Consider the following 15,418-nt stretch of genomic DNA (forward strand, 5'->3'; position numbering starts at 1 on the left):
GCAAGAAAGTCTGTGAGATTCTTATCTCTAATTAACCACCAGAAAATTAGAAGTGGCACTGTGGCTCAAAGTGGTAGGGCATTAGCCTTGAGCTGAAGAGCTTGGGGACAACCCAGGTCCCAAAGCCCCACAACCGACAAAATAAATAGATAAAAATAAAAGAATAGACTGTTCTATATATCCATCAACACATCATCTGATTACTCTTCATCCATTTTATATGCAAATTTTATTATTGTTATTAATATCTATAGTCAGTTTTTAATCCTTATAACCATACAGCTTTTTATCAATGTTTCTATTTTCTTTGCCAAGTACAATGCTTCAGAAACATTAAGTCTGAATAGTGCAACTAGCTCCTTGAAGTCAATAAATTTATTGAAACATATCTACCCTTGATATTACCATTATTGAATCCTGTTTACTTAGGAAAGTACTTCAGCTTCTCTGTGTTTGTTGGCTTCTCTATGTATCTCTGCTTACCATGTATAACTCTGTGTGTGTGTGTGTGTATATATATATATATATATATATAACTATGTCAACATTAAAATTATTCACATAAAACACAAGTTTTAATATTTTACTTACATCAAGGTATCAGATATGCTATTCAATATATATGACATAGGTTTAGAAGTTATTGATCATATTCTAAAATATTTACAGTCAATTTCACATAAAGGCTATATACTTTCAAAGAGGTATCAGGAATAATTTTTTCATAAATAATCTTTGCACTATAAAATAAGACATGGGCTCATAAAGTATATCAGAGATCATAAAGAAATTATGAGTCCTAAAATATGTAACTTAAGGTACAAAATAAAGGGCAATATAAATTGAAAAAGATAATAGTAAAATAAATGAATTATACAAAAAATAGAAGTTTACTAATTCTTCAATAAGATGATTAAAATTCCTTTGTGAGCTTGCTTTCTCCTATAGTGGCATCTCTTAAAAGCTTTGTCCTTTCATGATATTGTTTCATAATATGAAAGTAAATTCTAGATTCCCTATGGTCCTAACAAAGCAATTAATTTTCAATTCACTTAACATCCTGTAATGAAGCTTTACCCTGTGATAGAAAGAAATTTACTCACCCAAACGTTTATTCAGAAGTTATGTCCTTCAAATTATTAACAGGGCTTTTCTCTAAATGTGACTATGGACTGTCAAAAAATATTTCTTCCTATATTCAAATATGTTTGGGATATGTACCAGAAACTATGCTACATTTAAAAAATAAACACCATCAACAAAACCACTTAAATTTCAGCCCCTGATTTGAACAAACCCAATAATCATGTTAATGAAATGGTCACTAGAAATCAGTTTGCGAAAGTAAACAGGAAATCAGATCATTGCAGGCTTCATGAGAGCAACAGGGAGACGGTGACCTTGTCAATCATTACCTTTCAGCCAGAGACCAGCAAACATATACTGGAAACTTAAAAAAAATAAATAAACGGATTTTCTTGTAGTAAAAAGAGGGCATGTGATAAAGAACTGAGTGTAAGGGTCTAAGAGCATGTTAGAAAGTGATTTTTACACCTAGTACCAGTGGCTTGGAGCTACAAATATAGCTTTTTAGGAGACTGAGAACTGAAGATAATAGTTAGAAGCCAGATCATGCAGAGAATCTGAGAAGCACCTCTCTCCAGCTAACCATTAAGGAACAAGAGCTAAAGGGGAATTTCAAGTGGAAGCTATGAGTACCAAAGCCAGGCAAGACCACAAGGCCCTGATCAAGCCTGAGTACAGGGGGACAAAAAAGTGCTTCGTTGATCTTGAGTTAGATGATGTGGGGCTCATGGAAGCAGGGTTGTGTTTTCCACAGGTGTCATAAAGAACTGAGGGTTGTTCTACAACTGGTTGTTTCATAATTTATCTAGAAAGTAGGAAGAATGTAGAATGGCTTAAAACTATGATTGTTAAAAATAATCTGTCCTATTAGTGAAGATGGGGGATATTTTGTCATTTTGAGTGGCTTGCAAATTCTTGGCTGTATTTGGAAATGATTATACAGCGGTAGTTTACAGAGTGGTCTCATCTAGTATTGGCATCCCTAAAAACTGTTCTTATTCAATGGAAGAACAGTAAAAGTAACTGAAAGTAATGGGGCAGCATCTAGGAATTCATACGCCTACATGAGGGGCTGAGCCATCATTTCCTACTGCTTTTTGTTCTCTCTCAAATCACTATAAACAGAAATATAACAGGACCATACTTAGGTTTTAATAAGTTCACTTTGGCAGAGGTGATGTGGACACATACACAGAAATACAATTATAAAAGCTGAGTGGACCAGTTAGGAGATTATCATCTTAAGCAGACACAAACAATGACATTAGCGTTAATCAAGGTCCTGAGAAATGAATAGAGTGAATTTTGAAATTTTCAAGAGCTATTAAGAGAGAAAAGAGGAAAATCTAAATGACCTACTTAGCTGTTATATTTTCAGTTCAGTCTGCTGAAAGGGTGAAAGAAAAGAGTAATAATAAATGTGAAGTAGGATGAAAATGAGGTTTAAGTTTTCAGGCAAATATTCAATGAAAATTTGTATATTAGGATTTTAGAAAAATGTTCCTGTCTTGGGGCTTGAACTTAGGGCCTGGGTGCTATTCCTGAGCTTTTCTGCTTAAGGATAGTAGTATACCACAACTCCACTTCTGTCTTTTTCTGTGATTAACTGAAGATAAAAGTCTCACGGACTTTCCTATTTGCTCTGGCCTGGAACCACCATCCTGAAATTTCAGCTTCCTGACTAACAAGGATTACAGGCATGTGCCACTGCAACTGATAGGCTTTTTCAAATTAAGTTTCTAATTCATTTTCAATACTGAATACCCCCAAAAAACTATAAAACAATAAAACTACATTCTGTTTTATTACAGGTTGAATATATCCAGTTATATACACTGGACTGTGTTTTAAGGAAAAGTTATGAGCCGAAGATATAAGTATGGGGGTAGTTACAAGTAAGATGTTATTTGAATGGAAAAAAAAACATATCCAGAAAATAAATAAGAAGACTATGGAAATTAACAGTACTAAAGTAAAATGGTTTCTTTAATGGTCAAAAAAGTAACAAGGCTAATAAGTGCCTCATAGTATATATCTGATAACCCAAGGGAATTGAGAATCACATGGAATGTAAACTGGCTAGTAAAATGTAGTCCTAAAACCTGAGTATGATAAGAAACAAAAATATGTGCAGGTTGGTTTTTGTAATATTTTTCTCTAAAATGTAAAAGTAGTAAATTTAATGGTGATAATACAGACTCAGAAAATAGGAATAGATTGAAGGTATAGATAAACAGTTATATGAAGTGAATATCTTGGTTCATAGTGTTGATACTGACAGCACACAGATGTATTAAGCTTGAGTAGGTAAAGCATAGTATCTTCCATCGAGTCAGCTGGAAGGTAAGAGTCTATGAAGCTAAATGAAGCTAGATAGCTAGATAGCTAGACAGACAGACATACAGACAGACAGATAGAAGATATTTGAAAAATAATACTTTAGCTCAAGTAGAAGCCAAAGGTATCAACTGAGAATTTTGGGAAAAAAGTTTTGGAAGTCCACAGAATCCTGAAATACTTTAGATAAAAGGAAAAGATTTACTAGACATGATTAAGATACTTACAAAGGAGTACTCATGCCTCTGTTAAAGTATGTTATTTAAGAAATAGAGTAGCGGGGCTGGGAAGGTGGCTCAGTGGTAGAGTGCTTGCCTTGTGTGCATGAGGCCCTGGGTTCGATTCCTCAGCACCACATAAGAAAAAAAGAAAAAGCCGGAAGTGGCACTGTGGCTCAAGTGGGAGAGTGCTAGCTTTGAGCTGAAGAGCTGAGGGACAGCGCCCAGGCCGAGAGTTCAGGCCCCACGACCGCCCCCCCCGAAAAAAAGAAAAGAAATAGAGTTGTACGGAAATGTCATGATATAAGGGAAACAGATTTTTAAGGTATCAGGATATCGCACACAGATTTTGAGATAAGCTAGACAAATGCACTATTTCATTGGAGAACACTGTGAAACTCCTAGCAAAGTCTTCAATGGGAAAATAACATAATACAATTAATAAAATGCTACAATAAGCTGATAAATACTTGCTATCCCATAAGCCTGGGGAAAGGAGAATTTCATGAGTATAAACAGATTAATAGAGTCTCTTAATGGCCACTAGGTCTGAATTGGAGCAAAAGAAAATTTTTTGATAGGTAGTATCTTCAGAATTGACCCTTGCAAGTGTAGAAATTAAGTTTAACAGAGTGAGTATAAAGAGCCATTAGTCACAGTAGTGTTCCTGAGAGTATAAAAGCTGGTTCCCAGGTACTAATAAAATGTATACATAGAATAGGACTTCTCTTGAAAGGATTTCAGAGTTCACAGTGAGATCATGGAAAGGAACAAAAAATAATATGTGAAGCAGGGGAAAAGGAGCGCAGAAGAGCACAAAGATTAAGTTACAAAAGCAGATAAATAAGCATGGGTACCTTACTTTGGATGGTAAATATTTCATTCTGGTCTGTTCAATGCTCTCGTAAGCTTTAACCAACCTACTTTTTCATAATTTCTATTTGGGAGATGGAGTTTTCCTCTGTTGATCTTCTCAAGTATATCCTCAAGTAGAAGAATGGGAGATAAGGAACAATTAACTGACCTAAAAATTTCTCATGGGGCCCTTGTAAAAAGTTAATTTGGAGGCAAGTCATGGTGGTTTGTGCCTATATTTTCAGCTACTCAGGAGACAGATAAGGGGAAGATCACAATGAGAGGCTAGCCTTGGCCAAAAAAAAAAAAAAAAAGGAGGCTCAATCTTAACAAACAAGCTGTTGTTTATCTATGTTCTCAGCTACCTTGGGGACATAGATATAAGGATTGAGGTCTAATGCTGAGCTAGGCAAAAAGCATGGGACAAAATCTAAAATTATGCAATACCATTTGTCCAACCTTTCTTTGATTTGTTGTGCTCTGGGTCTCTTAAAATCCTGGCCTGTTCCAAGGAGCCCTAGAGGTTCTCCTATTCCTTCCTGTAATGTTTTCATGGAATCTGCTTTGACTTTGAGGTCTTTGAGCTATTTGGAGTTGATTCTGGTGCAGGGTGATAGATACAGATCTAGCTTTAATTTTCTACAAGTGATTAACCCATTTTGCCATCACCATTTACTGAAGAGGCTGTCTTTCTTCCATTCTATTTCTTTAGCTCCCTTGTGAAAGATTAGGTGGCTATAGGTCTGTGGGTTCATTTCTGGGTCTTCAGTCCTATTCCACTGGTCCTCAGGTCTGTTCTTGTGCTAGTATCAAGCTGTTTTGATTACTACAGCTTTGTAGTAGAGCTTGAAATTTGGAATTGATATTCCTCCAGTGCTGTTCTTTTTACATATGTTCCATATGAATTTTTGGATTGCTTCTTCTATTTCTATTTCATTGAAGAATGAGGTGGGGATATTGATAGTTATCACATTGAATTTGTAGATAGCCTTTGCAGTACTGCCATTTTCACAATGTTAATCCTCCCAATCCAGGAGCATGGGACGTTTTTCTATTTACTTAGTTCTGCTTTAATTTTCTTTTCAGGTTTTTAAAGTTTTCGTCATACAGGTCCTTCACCTCCTTGTTAAGTTAATTCCTAAGTATTTTATTTTTTGTGGGACTATTACAAAAGGGGTTGCTTTCCTAATTTCAGCCACACTCTTTCATTATTAGCGTACAAGAAAGCCATTGATTTCTGAGGGTTAATTTTATACCCTGCTACTTTGCCAAAGTTTCCCATCAGCTCAAGTAACTGACATAGCTAGCAGGATCAACAAAAGCCCATGGATTGGGAGAAGATCTTCACTTGCCATACAACAGACCAGGGTCTCATATCTAAAATATACTTAGAACCCAAAAAACTAAATCCCCCAACAACAAATCCTGAAAAAAACAACTGCCCGATTAATAAACGGGCTAAAGACATAAAGAGAGACTTCTCTGAGGAGGAAATAAGAATGGCCAATAGACACATGAAGAAATGCTTAACTTCTCTAGCCATAAAAGAAATGCAAATCAAGGCAACCTTGAGATTCCACCTCACCCCAGTTAGAATGGCTATAATCAAGAAATATAGTAACAACAGATGCTGGAGGGGATGTGGTCAAAAGGGAACCCTACTGCATTGTGGTGGGAGTGTAAATTTGTTCTACTACTCTGGAAAGCAGTATGGAGCTTCCTCAAAAGACTCCACATAGAGCTCCCTTTTGACCCAGCAGTCCTACTTTTGGGCATTTACCCAAATGATCACCAACAAGGTCATACCAAAGCTACCAGCACAACCATGTTTATGACAGTATTATTGACCATATCTAAGATATGGAACCAACCCAGATGCCCCTCAGTAGATGAATGGATCAAGGAAAAGTGCTATATATATAATGGAGTTCTATGCCTCCATAAGAAAGAATGGCATTGCCTCATTTGTTAGAAAATGGAAAGACTTGGAAAAAAATATATTAAGTGAATTAAGCCAGGCCCAAAGAAACATAGGTCCCATGGTTTCCCTTGTTTGTAATGACTAGTACATGTCTAGGACAAGCAGAGAAGGTCAAAGGCTATGTACATATGACCACATGAGATAATGTTAAGCAAAATATACCCCAAGACAGGGATACAAGTGTTTTTTTTTCTTTCTGCCTAGTGTTTTTAATGTACTTACAATGCACTATGTGATTCTTTTATGTTTTTCACCCACAGTAAAACCCCTGTTCTCACTGGACTTGATGCCAGTGTTCTGCACCTTGAATATACATTTTTACAATTTGTGGAGCAGAAGGGATATTGGGGAACGCTTAAATGTGGATACAGGCTGACTCATTGTGACAATGAGATGTACAGGACACTATGTTGAAAACAAATTTTACAATGTTGGGGGGGGGCAGGAGGATTTGGGGAGGTGGGGAGGGAAGTGATGGTAGGGGGAAAACAAAGGTGGAGGTAACAATGCTTGCTACAAAATGTACTCACTACCATACTCATGTAAAAGTAACCCTCTGTACAACATTTTTACCATATATATATATATATATATATATATATATATATAAACTAAAATTATCTGGGCACCAGTGGCTCATGTCTGTAATCCTAGCTACTCAGGAGGCTGAAATCTGAGGATTGTGCTTCAATGCCAGCCCTGTCAGGAATGACTGTGAGACTCTTACCTCCAATTAACCACCAGCAAACCGGAAGTGGTGCTGTGGCTCAAGTGGTAGAGTGCTCGCCTTGAGCTGAACAGCACAGGGACAACACCCAAGCCCCAAAAATCTAAAACTAACCAGAGGAAAACGTGTGACTCAGGTGGTAAATAATCTGCCTTATACATATGAGAGGCACCAAGTTCAAACATCTTTATCACCAAAAAAAGAATGTTGAATTGGTATATACATAAACAAGCATAGATCCCAGAAAAGTCCAACCTGTCGATCCTAATAGCTTGATAAGAAGACTTTAATAGAATTTTGTACAGTTCCTGATTCTCAGTCAGCTTATTACATCAATAGGTAGAACAGGTTAAGTTTTTGTTGTTACTACTACTTTACATTAGCACATGCTATTTTCAAAAATTTGAGTAACTAGGATCTGTTAATTCAGCTAAATATTTGTAAGCTATTGATGACCTGTATAGAACAAAAGATGAACCAGTTAAGAATTATGGTGACAACCAAAAACTATGTCTTAAAATTGTGATAATCAAATCTCTATATGTATACAAATAATATGTGGAGCTTGTTCAGATATAGAATCCAGTTCACTCAGTCTGAAAGTTTTCATCTCAAACAAGCTCCCACATAATGTCATTATTTTTTGTCTAGGGACCATACTTCAAATAGAAATTTCCCCTAGAGTTGTACCTTTAAGCTAGTATATTTTGTTCAGTATATGAATAAAACCATATGGGCAACAGAGAAAGAAAAAATGTGTTTGAGTTTAAAAGTTTCATATTTGAAAATAGAAGAAACCGAACTTATCAATGATCTACCAATATTATTACTGGCGATACATACTCTAAAGACAGAAATAAAGAAATCAAGTGAAGAAGAAAAGAGTTGGTAACATTTAGTCATTAGCCATTTTTAATGGAGACCTAAAGATGAATTAATACCACTCAAGTTCATGAGATGGGCCTCCCATGAGTTCAAAATAGCTTACACAAACTGACAGATGGGAAGTTAAGAACATTAATGTACACCTGAACTGCATATCCATCATCATTACTATGCATTTCTCTCAAGGATTTTAATACATATACATTATATTTAGCAAGAAAGAAATGCCTCACTAAATCATTTCATGTCCTATTTTAGTAGGCAATTAAGGATGATGCTGTTATTCCAGAAAATGTGAGTTCAAGTTGATAAAGGTGACTCACAGGTATCAGAAAACCATGTATACAATGTGGTACCATTTTTAGCACTTTCAGTCTGTTGTGTTGACACTATTAATTAAAAGTAAGTTGTTTCTAGGTAACCACAAGATAACAGAAATTTTTGAATTTATGTTTCTAAACTGCTGGGACTCAATTTTACCATTTGACCAAAGCTGTTTTAAGATTTAAAATAGAATGGCAAACAGATAAATATACAAATCAAATCAATAAAAAAATAATTAGCCAATGAAATGCCCACTGTACCTCACACTTTCAGTGTTGGAATATATCATATGATCTTTGAAACTTAATTAGAATTTATCTTTTCCAGGTAATAATCTACTTATAATACTGCTCTCAAAATTATAACATAGATTTAACCTTCAAATAAACATATTCTGTGAAGACATTTTACTTATTTTGCATTTATTGTATATATCTTTCTGTTTTAGAACTAAAACATTACATTTTCTCTTTTGAAACTGTATAATGCTAGTAACAATATATTTTATAAAACTACAATAAATTTAAAATCTTTCCATTTTATAAATGTAAGTAGTCAACTCTAAGAAGAACTATGTATGAACTATGTCTCTATTGTGAGTAGCCTAAAGAATACATTACTTTCTCACAGAGTATCATTTTTGGCTGTTGCTCTGCAAAATATCCCACTATACAGTCAAACATATGGTTATATTTCAGATATTGTTGTATTTATAGTAGTAAAATATATTTTAAGGTTTGTGATGAATGCTAGAATGATAAAGCAGAGCTTATTCATAATATTACATGTGACTTTCTCATAACTAAAATTATTTGATCATCACGTGTCCATAGCCTGATTCCAATATTTACTCTGCCTTGTAGAAATTCTCTAACAAAATGTTATCAATTATACACCAAAATGAATGTTTCATAATTGTTGAAGCCACAAATTCAAAGCCCTGGTAATTTCCCTGAAGATTAAACAGCTCTTATTAAATTAATTTAAAAAATCTCTACTGAGAAGGTCAACACTATATTATCTTATAAGGGAATTAAAACAGAAGCAAGCTAACTTAAATATTGAGGGAAAGTGGGCATATTTTACCACTAACAATGTAATGCCTAAACATATGAGGCATATAAATCTTATATATAAAGTATCATTGACTATAAAAATAGCTTTCTGTACTTCTAATTGTCTATTTTGTATTCTAATCCATTCTACCTAGAATATATGTCTGTTGTATTTTATGAAAGGTTTCAATAACTAGAAAGAGTAACTTTTTGGTGATGTATGATATATAAGTAGGGTCATTTGTATTTATTCATAAGATTCTACTCTATTTGGTTATACTCCATTTTACTCTATTTTTTTTTGTTCTACAAGCTTCCTAAGACTCAATCTTCAGTAACAGAATATGATGGAAAATCAATTGAGTTCTTGGTATCAAGTTGTTAATTTATAGTTAAATGATACACAAATGAAAGATGATTTGTGAAAAGGATTACTGGTTGCAGCATCAGGAAAGGTATTTTATATGCTAAAGTTTGATTTTGATGGATATGTAATATAATTATATATTCAATAATATTATATCACATTGTTTTCATCTCATCAATTCTAATAGAATCAGTTAATAATAGCCATGGATATACAAGCAGCACAAATTAGGGAAATGCCTAGGTCTAAATGCAGAACCTACATTGACTTTTTCTTTAAGGTCTGTGAAGTTGCCTTCTTTCCGATAGATTGCAAATTCAGGACTCTGCAACACAGCTTCTGAGCGAGTAATCCAGCTGTGAAGTTCAGTTATATCAACATCCAACCTAAGAGCAAAGAACAAAAGTCATTATTTCCTGATTATATTTTTCTCCTATATGGAAAGAAAAGCAATTTATCACATTTATCATTCTCCTCCCAATCAGAGATTGTTACCTGATGTTACTATTACTGTTAATAACACCACTATTTCCCTGATAGGCTCAAACTTTGGAGTCAGCTTTGATCTGGAGTCCTGTAATCATTAAGGCTATCTTATTCACTTCAATGCAGAAATTATCTATAGAATCTTTCCTGTATGCAATTACACATCCTCTGACTGAATGTCTGTACTCCTTAAAAATTACTACCTCCCAAGGTGATTCTTTCTTTGTGGAAAGTATTTACAAGAAACTAAAAATTCCTGGTGGTGGCTCCAATTGACCCATAATGCTGATATTTATACTCTTACATAGTATTCAAATATATTATTTGTGGGTTTGACCATGCAACTTGTTGTGGCAAATGGAGTCATTCAAATAAAGGTTTGATAAGTGCTAGCACAGTGTAATTTGTCTTCTTGGAACATACACTCAGAGAAGGCAATTATGTTATAAGTCCCATGACTGTGAAGTGGCTGTGCTTTAAATAAGCTTCATCTGTCCATGTAGAGGTTACATGGAGGAGCAGAGGCAGCATTCTTATAAATAAAGCCTTCCTTGATTTCTTTGCCCATTTGAACGTCAGCTAAATTAAGTCAATGAGTGTTCTGATGCCATATTAGAGACCAAAGAAATACTTAAATTGCACAGTGCTAAGAAATGGCAAATAACTACTCTATTAGGCTACTGAATTTTGGTGTGGGTAATTCCTGTAATATCTGCTTGTCTTGTCTATTATTATAAAACATTGTGTGTTTTTAACAGAAATCTTTGGAGCTAAGGAATACTGACGCTGAGCAGATTATTCAGGAGAATAGCCAAGATACGGGAATAACCTAAGAGCCCTTCAATGTACTATTGCACAGTTTTAAATATAAAGTGAATATTTGTAAATTGTAACAATACTGATGAAACTAGAGGACATTACTTAAACCCTACCGATGAAATTAACACGCATTAAATAAAGCAGAACATGGCATCTCAGAGGTTCCTATTTGATTTGAGCTCTAGTTATCCCAGCAATAACCTGATGTCTGAAAATGCATCATCATTCTTTGGGTGCATAATTCTTAAATTGCCTGTTGCAATCATGTTCCAAATAAACTACTTGCACTTAGGACCTAAATTTTAAAGCCTTGTCTCCAGATCTACTTTTAGGAGTAATCAAAACTAAGGCAATGTTCAAACAGCCTTAAATGAACTCAACATCCTATACTTTTTAGTTTTCTATTTTGATCTCTGACTCACAATAAGAACTATTTAAGTTTTTGTTTAAAGATTGACATTTCTTCCTCCAATTCTCAGAACATGACTTTTTTTTTCTACTTTACAGAGGCAAGTACAATGGATAGTTAGGATTTTGTTCTTCTGTCTATGCCCAGACATTCCCTCTGACCTATGCATACAACCTCCTCCTTAGTCCTTATCTGACATTAGGCTTTTCCTTTTCCTTCATTTTAAGTTGCTTCTACCTTGCATTTTAAGTGTGTTCTTATCTCCACCATGTAAGTCTACCAATTTTCTATTATCTGTGTACTGTAATTGCAATATTACCCTTTTAAGACTTCTTTCTAACCTCTTTCTTTCTTTCTTTCCTTTCTTTCTTTCCTTTCTTTCTTTCCTTTTCTTTCTTTCTTTCCTTCCTTCCTTCTGTCTCTGTCTCTCTCTTCCTTCCTTTCCTTCCTTCCTTCCTTCCTTCCTTCCTTCCTTCCTTCCTTCCTTCCTTCCTTCCTTCCTTTTTCTGTATGTGTGTGAAAAGTCAGATGACTCTTCTGTGAGTAAATATATAACAAATACTCTAATATGCCAGACATGGTATAGACTTAATAAAAAAGCAGAGATTGGAATGGCATAAGTCTACATTATCAAGGAGTTTAGGTTAATGAAGCATCTATTTGAACAAATACAACATTTTAAACACAGAACTAGGGACTCAATTCATACTAGGACTATTTTAGGATAATAAAAAACCACCTTTTAAATATGCTTCTAGACCAGAGGCTCTGCCAAGTAAATCAGTTATTTCTACACAATGAAGTCTTTGTGGAGTCAACACCATGGTAACTGTCTGTTTGCTGTGCTGTGAAGATTTTAAGAGAGGCTTGGATACCAGTTGGCATGTAGTTCTAATAGTTCAGATCAATCCAAGCAACAGAATGCGAAATTCTACAGAGAGGTCTTTCCTCATTCAATTTTTGTTTGTTTGTTTGATTATATAAACTTGCAAAGGGATTACACTAGGTGCTTGAACTTCACTTTAACAGAAAAAATGCAATGGAACATGATTATGCTTTTTATTCACACATTTTAAAGGGATTTTAAATTTTGTTAGAATGGTTTTTAGTGAAGTGTTTTGCTTAGGGAAAAAGTACATAATTGTAGAAACATAGATTTAAATATTCTCTGAAATGAAATGATAAATATAAATAACTTCTACTATTCTAAATAAGGAAAATTTTCAATTATCATAACATCTTGATTTCCAGGGAGAGAGGATGAAGAGTAAACTCAACTTTTATATGATTCATGCTCTAAAGTAATCCAGATTTAATCTCATTTTTACATTTCTTTTTCATTACTTCCACTTTTGAACACTGTGTGAACTCTATCTCTGTTTTTTATTCTATTTACTAAAACTTATTCTTTCTCAATGAAATGTGCAGTCAGCCTAGATGTCAATATCTAACATTCAATACCATCTCTTAGAATTCTGAGAGTTAACTATCAGCTTCTTGTACTGTTTTTCTTGTAGTATTCAACATTGAACATTCCCATGTCTTTATGCCAGCAGTAAGCATAGAGGAATGAATGGGAAGTGAAAACAAAGTTGAAAAGATCTCCCATGTAGTCTCATTGAGTGCCAATGGCCTATATTCAGTGTTTATGCTTGGTGACATTTCCACTGCACAATAAACACAAATCTCTTCCTTCAATCTTATTCAGGCCCTGGTTTCCAAGTAATAATTTCATATGTATTTAATTCCTTACCAGTTTGTCAGACATTGCCTCATTTCTTTCTTTGTGTGTGTGTGTGTGAGAGAGAGAGAGAGAGAAAGAGAGAGAGAGAGAGAGATTCTCATGTTTTCTATTGCTATTGAATATTCTATAGAGATAAGTGCTGAGCTTCATAGTAACTTAACAGACTCCTAATTTAAATCTATAAGTGTTTGTTAATTAGGTGCTATCTGTAATTCCTAGTACTTTCTGGGTAGTATTTCTATAATAATATATACTACCTGAAGCTAGGTATCTAATTGCCAACTAAAGATAAGTTACCACCTTAAAAATGCTCAAGGAAAATATTGAAAGTTATTTTCAATATTATATTAAATCTTGGATTTTGTACACGCATTTGCTTTTCTTCATAAATCATTTATATTAATTCAACTTTACCTCTCCTAAAGCTCTGGTGAAACTGATGTTTAGTAAGTCTATAATAACAGAACTCTACACCCCCAGATTCAGCCCAACTATATATCATTTATTTTATTCTCCTCACATACTTCATTTTGCATTTAATGTGCTTCAATCAATATCATAGACTGTATCCTTTGGATCCATTCTAACTATCTCTCTCTCTCTCTCTCTCTCTCTCTCTCTCTCTCTCTCTCTCACACACACACACACACACACATATGGTGAACAATGCTGCAATAAACATGGTTGTGCTATCCTAATAGTTTTATCTATAAAACTGAAAAGTTCATAAAGTACTGTTTCCAGAATAGGCCAAGGAAGATAACTCCAATTTGGCTGTGATAAGGTACACTGGGAAATACACAGAATTCCTTTTGTTGAGTTTTGTTTTTGTTTTGTACCTGCTTTAACTTAAGGCCTCACACTGTCACTTGGCTTTTTCTTTGGTTCAAGGCTGATATTCTACCACTTGAGCCATACTTCCAGTTCCCAGTGATTGCTGGCTAACTGGTGATATCTCATTGGCTTTTCTGTCTGGGCTGGCAGATTTCAGTCTTCTGAGTAACTAGGATTACAGGTCTGAGCCACCTTGATTTTTACCTTTTCACTATTTTTGAACAAATTACTTAACTTCCCCATTTTATTTACTTATTCCTTTAAATTTATGAAATTTAGAAGCTACCTTCAAACCAGCCTTGAAGTAAAAATTTACATATACTTTAAAAAAAAATCTCATGAATATGTTACCTTAGAGGTTTTGAATACAAAGCTGAGGCCAGGTATATATATGCACCTTGAAATCCTAATCATATTATTCATATAGCAACCAAACTAAATGAAATCTAAAAATATTAAGGTTCCTGGTTATAACAAGAAACCTGTAAAACCTTGTTAACAGTTTACAGAACTTCAGAAATAAAGATAAATGGGAATGGACACCATATTATTTTTATGCAAACTGCCATATTAATATTCCTTTAAACAACATATTCCTTAAATATACATGGCCTTTAATATATTTTTAGGTTTATGAATATAAGCTTAAACTATATTACCTGTTAAGTACTATGTTTCAATATAGTATAATTTAGTGATTCCCAACATACTGAAATATATTCTTAAATGTTTCCAAAAGTTTTATTTCTGTCCAGGGACAGAGTCCAAACAAAAAAATCTAATTTATCTTATCTTAAAATATCCCTACTTACCTTGTACCTAAAAATCTAAAGTCTAGTCCAAAGATAAAATTGGGCATCTCTTCAATGTCAATTATGGCATACCATCTTATAAACATTTCTTGTCCATAAAATATGACCCTTTAAAATGGGTTCTTTGATACAAAGTCAATGATTTGATATTTCAAGTCCTTAATACTGGGAAATCACGGAATTCTGGCACTGGTATTGATCTGTATATCTATAGGACAGTTGATTTTACTTAACAGAATAAAACTTATGCATTAATATCTCTTCTATAACAGAAGTAAAATTTAACCAAATATTTCAGGAGCTAAATGATATTGAATCTGTATCATTTCAAATACACTTCTATGACTATTTCTAAAGTATGAGTTTGTTAGATTAAAGTCATTTTTACAACCTTTACCATATAATATTTAAGAACAGGTAAAGTTTAAGATCATAGCTTAAATTTATGATAGTAAATCCAGCTATTTTAGATGAGTTAG

The 15,418-nt window shown here is 34.0% G+C and overlaps 1 protein-coding gene across 1 annotated transcript in view; it reads right to left on the bottom strand.

Moving 5' to 3' along the window:
• LOC105993437 (dystrophin-like) overlaps positions 1 to 15,418 on the bottom strand; it is a gene marked incomplete at its 3' end in the record, with an annotated part of 1,816,642 nt that overhangs the window by 1,127,575 nt on the left and 673,649 nt on the right. Inside the window, 1 exon segment of the mRNA XM_013026710.1 lies at positions 10,098 to 10,221. Coding sequence (XP_012882164.1) covers positions 10,098 to 10,221 — 124 coding nt within the window.

This window comes from Dipodomys ordii, unplaced genomic scaffold (genome assembly GCF_000151885.1).
Source record: "Dipodomys ordii isolate 6190 unplaced genomic scaffold, Dord_2.0 Scaffold96, whole genome shotgun sequence".
Taxonomy (NCBI): Eukaryota; Metazoa; Chordata; class Mammalia; order Rodentia; family Heteromyidae; genus Dipodomys; species Dipodomys ordii.